Source organism: Portunus trituberculatus, chromosome 50 (assembly GCF_017591435.1).
Source record: "Portunus trituberculatus isolate SZX2019 chromosome 50, ASM1759143v1, whole genome shotgun sequence".
In the NCBI taxonomy this organism is placed as follows: domain Eukaryota; kingdom Metazoa; phylum Arthropoda; class Malacostraca; order Decapoda; family Portunidae; genus Portunus; species Portunus trituberculatus.
In genome coordinates, this window is record NC_059304.1 from 21,311,175 (window position 1) to 21,318,674 (window position 7,500).

Consider the following 7,500-nt stretch of genomic DNA (forward strand, 5'->3'; position numbering starts at 1 on the left):
TCCCTCTCTCTTATGATCCATAGCGATACTCACCTCGCTATTCTTCCCCATGGACAGAGGGAAGGGGGTGGGGGGAACAAGAAGAGGAGGAAGAAGAGGAGGAGGAAGGAAGGAAAGCGTCGAGGGAAACTTTCTTGTTCAGGAATAAAAATGAGCGACTCGGTTACTCAGCGCAAAGAACTTTTATTCCTTTCCATTCAGGAGGGGGAGAAGGAGGAGGGAGAGGAGGAGGAAGGGGAGTAGGAGGAGGAGGAGGAGGGGGAGAAGGAGGGACAGCGGAAGAGAAGGGACGGAAGAGGAAGAGAAGGAAGGAGCTATGTGGAGGAAGACGAAGAGAGGGACGAATGAAGGGAGAGAATTGGAGAGAATTTAAAGACCACGGTGGGAGGAAAGGAAAGGTAGAAGTGGAGGAACAAGGGACATAAAGGGAAGAAAGAATAGAAAGGAGAAAGAAAGAGACACGGATGAATAAAGGAAAGCAAAGGAAAGACAGAGAAAGAGAGGGACAAAAAAATGTAGGAAAATAAAGGAGAGAAAGGGAGAGAAACTGAAAGAAGTGGAGGGGAGGAATGAAAGGAAAAGGTAGATGAAAGAGGGAGAGAAAGAGATGAACGGAGGGGAGAGTAGAGGAGAGAAAGGGAGGAAAACAGAGAGGAGTGTAAAAAAAGAGGGAGGAAAGAAGGGGAAGAGTATTTGTAGGAACGAGGGAGAGAAAGGGATGGATTGAAAGGGAAAGAAGGAAAGAGACACTGAGGGGAGACTGAGGGGCGGAAATGGGAAAGGGAGAGGGAGGGAGAGATGGAGGAGGGAAGAAGAGGCGGAGTGAGAGAGTGAAGTGCTGCTCGCTGGTTGCCTCTTGTGTTATGTGACTTAATCAAGAGGAAAGATTGACTGGCTTCAACCAAACTCCCTAGAAGAAAGAGACTCAGGAAGAGAAGGAGGAGGAGGAGGAGGAGGAGGAGGAGGAGGACATGACTCACACTCACTCTCTTTTCTTCTCTCCTCTCCTTTCTCATTTCATCTCATCCTCTTCCTCCTTTTTTTTATTCACTAATGGTAAACTGATTTTTATTCCCTTTTCTCTATCTAGCTTTTCACCTCTTCATTCATTCTCTCTCTCTCTCTCTCTCTCTCTCTCTCTCTCTCTCTCTCTCTCTCTCTCTCTCTCTCTCTCTCTCTCTCTCTCTCTCTCTCTCTCTCTCTCTCTCTCTCTCTCTCTCTCTCTCTCTCTCTCTCTCTCTCTCTCTCTCTAATTTCTTTATCTATTCGATCACAATCTATCATATATTTGTCTTAAATTCCTTTCATTTCTCTCTTCCTCCATTCAACGTAACTCCATATACTTATTTACTTTTCGTTGGCGGGTAAGGCAGCGGAGGAAAGATGAAGATGGTAGCGATAGAATAAAGGAGAGAGAAAGAGAGAGAAAGAGAGTTGGATGGAAGAGGGAGGGAGGATGAGAGATAATTGGAGTGAGAGTGTGCGGTGTGTGGTTTCAATTAGCAGGACGCCATTACCTACTTAGCAGCAAGGACACTTAAGCAGTGCGAGGGACAAGCAGTGGAGTAAGTGTTGGTGCTTCCGAAAGAGTCACTGGGAGGGTCTCAATAGCTTTTATTCCTCTTCCTAGACTCCGGATTGTGTGGTGCTTGGGGTCCCTGTGGCGGCAGACTCAAGGGACGAGGCTCAGGCGTGGTGCTGTAGTGTTGCTTCCGCCCTTCTCCGCTAAACGCCTCGCCAACTTACCGTGGCGAGAATTCTCATTTTTCTTCATAAAGACAAACTTCTTAACTAATGAATGTATCTGCACCAGTTCTCTTCCCTCAGCCATTACGAGCAGTTAGCGCTGGGAAGGTGAGGACGCCGGGATTACTTCACTCACTGCACTGATGTTGACGCCTCCTGCTGCTGCTGCTGCTACTGCTACTGCTGGCGGTAGTGGTGTGAGGACAGCTGGACAGGATAATTTGATCTTGATAATATCCTTTTGCTGAGAAGAACTGAGAGAAGAGCGAGAGCAAAACAGTATCAATTTCATGGCCTCGGTGTTGGCGGTGCCTGTCTGGTGAAGGAAGGAAGACGTGGCTGGAAACACTGGCTCACGATGGCTCACGGCGGCACTCGCTCCATGATCACCGCCGTCACTTGACCAGCATTTCGGAACACTCCGCACCGCCCATTCACAGTGCCAGGGGTCATGCAGGAATCATAAAGGCGCTAATGGCGGATCTTCAACTTCCTATTGTTTCCGAAGTCAGCAGCGATCTCCTGGAAGATTGACTCCCAAGCGGATCCTCTCCTGTAGAAGACTGGCGGGTATCCAAGAGGCGCCGGCACCTTCACCCGCGCCGGGCCAGTCACCGCGGTGCCGTCTCCCCACAGGTGTATCCATTTCACCTCTTCGCCAGGCAGGTACACTTCCCACTCATCCTGGAGCAAAGACAACAGCGTGTCAGGAAGCCTCGGCACCAGTGAGCTCAATACTACTTTTAGTGTTAAGTGTTATGGAAGACGGGTGGCGCCAAACGGTTCGCTGTTGTGGACTCTTAAAGCTGTCAGTTTTGTTACAGTAAAAGAAGTATACTGCTTCTATGTACTCTTACTATTACTGTTACTCTTACTGATGCTACTATTACTACTACTACTGCTGCAACTGCTGCCACTACCACCACATACCACCACCACTACTGCTACTCACTACCACTACTACTACTACTCACTACTACAACTGCTACTACTACTACTGCTATTACCTACCACTACTACTACTGCTACCTACTTACTACCACCACACCTGCTACCTACCACTACCACTACCACTACAACCATACCACCTCACCACCACCTGCCACCACCACCACCACCACCACCACCACCACCACCACACCACCACCACTGCACCACCACCACCACACCACCACCACCACCTGCTGCTGCCACCACCACCACCACCTGCACCACCACCACTGCTGCACCACCACCACTGCTGCTGCTGCTGCTGCCACCACCACCACCACCACCACCACCACCACCACCACCACCACCACCACCACCACCACCACACCACCACCACCACCACCACCACCACCACACCACCACCACCACCACCACCACCACCACCACCACCACCACCACCACCACCACCACTGCACCACCACACCACCACCACCACCACCACCACCACCACCCACCACTCACCACTACCACCACCTACACACTACCACTACCACTACTGCTACTACTACTGCTGCTACTGCTGCTACTACTACTACTGCTACTGCTACTACTACTGCTACTGCTACTACTACTACTACTACTACTATTACCATCACCACCACCACCACCACCACCAGATTAACTATATCTATCTGCACAAGGGAGGAAGACCAATAGACAATAACAAACTCATGAAGAAAGACCTCAAGAAGAAGAAAAAAACTCAATAGCGAAACACCACCACCACCACCACCACCACCACCACCACGACCACCACCACAATACAGCCTTACCACATTCTTATGCAGCACGGGCGCCACCAGGAGGTCAGGGCCGTACATGTACTGGTAATCTGCCTCGTAGCTGCCCGGGTCCTCCTCAAACTGCAGGAAGAGCGGGCGCTGCATTGGCGTTCCTGAAGTGAAGGAGAGCGTGTCGGGGAGAAACAGACAGTGAACAAGCCAGCGAAGAAGAAAGAGAGACTCAGTAAACCTTTGGCTGATTACAGACTGCCATATCTTTGTTTAATTTTGCTTCTTCTTTGTTGTTCTTTTATGTCCATTCTTACATAATAAAAGTGAGTGAATGGACAAAATATAAGAAAATATTGAAAACTACTCTAATACATTCTAACATTCACGTGAAAAAACAGGCAAAATAAGAAAATATACTAGAAATCACAGAGAGAGAGAGAGAGAGAGAGAGAGAGAGAGAGAGAGAGAGAGAGAGAGAGAGAGAGAGAGAGAGAGAGAGAGAGAGACAGACAAATCGATAGACAGACAAACCGATAGACAGACAAACAGACAGACAGAGACAGAGGTAGAGAGAGAAAACCATCAAGTACATAAGACCAAGGACTGGATAAATTAAGTAAATAAGCAGAATATAATGACGATGGTGAACAAGCAGACAAAAACAGGAGAGACAGTATATACTAAAGATGCACTCACAGAAAAAAAAAAAAACTCAACAGACAGAGACACTCGGTAAACACACGACGAAACACAATGAACGTGGGAGGAAATAAAGGCAGAAAATACGAACGAGTGAATGAGATAAATGATAAAATGAATGAATAAAAAGGAAAGATAACAAAACTTGCATTAAGATGTGGATGTGGATACACTAAAATGAATGGAGATAGATGGATAAGTAGACAGATAGACAGATAGACAGATAAATAGATAGATAGATAGAGAGATAGATAAACAGATCGATAGGTAAATAAACTGATAGGTGAATAGATAGATAGATGGATAGATACACAGATAAATAGATAAACAGATAGATAGATAAATAGATAGATAAATAGATAGAAAATAGGTAAATATAGGAATAGATAGATAGATATACAGACAGATATACAGATAAACAGATAGATAAAAAGAAAATAAACAAATACACAAAAAAACATAAACAAGTCCATAGAAGACTGAAAAAAAAAACAATAGACAACATGGAACTAAAAAAATTAAACCAAGAATACAGGAGGAGGAGGAGGAAGAGGAGGAGGAAGAGGAGGAGGAGGAGGAGGAGGAGGAGGAGGAGGAGGAGGAGGAGGAGGAGGAGGATGAAGAAGAGTAAGATAGAGAGGAGGAAGAAAAGGACGAGAAGTCAAATAGAGACCAGGAAGAGGAGGAGGAGTAAAACAAAGAGTAACAGGAAGAAGAGGAGGAAGAGAAGGAAGTCAGAGAGCAGGAAGAGGAAGAGGAGGAGGAGTAAGACAGAGAAAGAAGAGAAGTAAGGCAAGAGAAAGGAACAGAAGTACTTGTAAGATAGAGAAGAGGAGGAAGAGAGGTAAAACAGAAGAGGAGGGAGAAGAGGAGAAGGAAAAGACAGAGTGGAGGAAATGGAGGAAGAGGAGGAGGAGGAGGAGGAGAAGGAGGAGGAGGACAGAAAGTAGGAAGGGGAAGAGGAGGAGGAAGAGGAAAAGAGGAGGAGTAAGACAGAGAGGAGAAAGAGGAGTAAGACAAAGAGGAGGAAGAGGAAGAAGTGGAGGAGGTGGAGAAGGAGGAGGAGTAAGACCAAGAGGATGAAGAGGAAAAGAGGAGGAGTAAGACAGAGGAGAAAGAGGAGTAAGATAAAGAAGAGGAAGAGGAAGAAGAGGAGGAGGAGGAGGAGTAAGACAAAGAGAAAGAGAAGAAAGAGGAGGAAGAAGTAAGACAAAGAAAGAGAGGAGGAGGAGGAGGAGGAGGAGGAGTAGAACAGAAGAAGAGGATATGGAAAAGAAAGGAGAGGAGTATGACTGACCTTTAGTTTCCAGGTTTTGCGAGAGGTGGCGGGCGTAAGGCAGCAGGCGAGTGTGCATCTGTGTGAGGCGGGCAAACTGCTGCAGCGTGTCCTGGTCTGAGTAGTACTGGTGGTTACTGCCCGGCTTGTTACCTGAAGGGAGAGTGTAGTAGTAGTAGTAGTAGTAGTAGTAGTAGTAGTAGTAGTAGTAGTAGTAGTAGTAGTAGTAGTAGTAGTAGTAGTAATAGATCTAATTTTTTCCTCATTCGTCACTTCATTTCAATATCTTTTTTTTTTCTTTTTTTTTCGTTGTCCTCTTAACGTTCAATAATTATCATCATTGTTATTATCATCATCACTCTTTGTTGTTGTTATTACTATTACCATTATTACCACTATTATCACTACTATTCATTTAGTTAGTTATCTAAAAAATTTGTTCATTACCAACACATTCATTCGCTTACTATTTTTTTTAACATTCTCAAGAAAACACTAATAAAAACAAACACCAGGCAAACAAACAGAGATATAGCCACCGTCCCTCAGCACATTCATTCACTTCTTTTTTTTTCTCTTCAGTCTTCTCAAGAAAGCAACAAACACACAATACACCTTAGTCATCTCAAGAAAGCAACAGACAAACACACAGACATACAGCCACTGCCCCTCCCCCAGCAGGAGTGCCGCGCCTTACCTTCGTGCGTCCTCATGACGGGGGTGAAGACGGCGTACTCTGCTGACCTGAGGAGCAGCTCTTTGCTTCTCACCAGCACGGGCGGCTGTGTGGTGTAGCCGCCAATGTCAAAGTGAGTCACGCCCATCCCGCTAATGGCCAGGTTGTGTGCTGAGGAAGACACAGAGGTGGTGGTGAGGTTTTGTGTGTGTGTGTGTGTGTGTGTGTGTGTGTGTGTGTGTGTGTGTGTGTGTGTGTGTGTGTGTGTGTGTGTGTGTGTGTGTGTGTGTGTGTGTATGTGTGGGCGTGTGTGTGTGTAGACAGTTTGTTGGCATTCCTTGATTAATGGCCTTTCATCAATCTTTTCCTTCATCTTCCTCCTCCTCCTCTTCCTTTTCTTTCTCTTCTAATGTAAAAAAAAATAAAAGATAAATAGAAAAAAGAAAAATACACCAAAAAAACAAATGAAACACACACACACACACACACACACACACACACACACACACACACACACACACACATAGAAGGCCTCACCAGCGATCACCGTGGAAGGCAGACCATCACCATAGGCCCAGTTCACATTCTGGTCCCCTGCCCACGCCAACACTTGGGACCCCGATGCGTGCAGACTCCCAGACCGCATGAAGGGCACCACCTGACCTGTTGTACCCGAGCTGTCCAGAGCCGCCCTGGTGGTGGGTGCGAAGATAAGACGCTAGGGAAGTATGACAGATGGGTGGGTGGGTGGATAGGTGGGTGGATGGATAGGTAGATAGATAGATAGATAGATAGGTAGGTAAGGAGATGGTCATAGGTAAGTAGGTAGGTAAATAAGTAGATAGATATAAAGAGATACATAAACTGACTGACTGACTGATAGGTACACATTTTTACTAAATACATAATAACACATGAATAACAAAATATACCAACAAACTTCATCTCAAAAAAAAAAAACTCTCGTAAAGAGAAGAGGAAGCGAAGTGAGAGGCAGAAAGAAGAGGACGAGGAGCGGGGCCTGGAACACACTCACCTGTTGCACATCGCCCAGAACCAGGGGAATAGCATGTGGCGGCTCTCTCCGTCGTAAGGGGCGCGGGAGTACATGTCGTATCTCGTGTACTCTCCGAAATCAGCCATCCAACCGCCAAAACCCAGCGCGATCATGTTCTTCTCAATCTCCTCTGTGACGGGGGAAAGGAGAAGGAAAGGTGGGCGTGTGGGTGGTGCGGTAGGTTCTTCACACACACACACACACACACACACACACACACACACACACACACACACACACACACACACGGCCCGGTAGCTCAGTGGTTAGAGCACTGGCTTCACAAGCCAGAGGACCGGGGTTCGATTCCCCGGCCAGATGG

At 46.6% G+C, this 7,500-nt stretch overlaps 1 protein-coding gene across 3 annotated transcripts in view; it reads right to left on the reverse strand.

Moving 5' to 3' along the window:
• Positions 1–1,597: 1,597 nt before the first annotated feature.
• The window catches only part of LOC123499733 (sulfoquinovosidase-like), a 15,707-nt gene continuing 9,804 nt past the window's right edge, over positions 1,598–7,500 (reverse strand). For all 3 annotated transcript variants that reach the window (XM_045248162.1, XM_045248164.1, XM_045248163.1), the window contains exons 9-14: positions 7,158–7,308; positions 6,659–6,813; positions 6,143–6,292; positions 5,467–5,598; positions 3,510–3,631; positions 1,598–2,430 (exon numbers count right to left, since the gene is read on the reverse strand). In XM_045248162.1, coding sequence (XP_045104097.1) covers positions 2,218–2,430; positions 3,510–3,631; positions 5,467–5,598; positions 6,143–6,292; positions 6,659–6,813; positions 7,158–7,308 — 923 coding nt within the window. In that variant the 3' untranslated portion in view covers positions 1,598–2,217. The remainder of the gene's footprint in view (positions 2,431–3,509; positions 3,632–5,466; positions 5,599–6,142; positions 6,293–6,658; positions 6,814–7,157; positions 7,309–7,500) is intronic.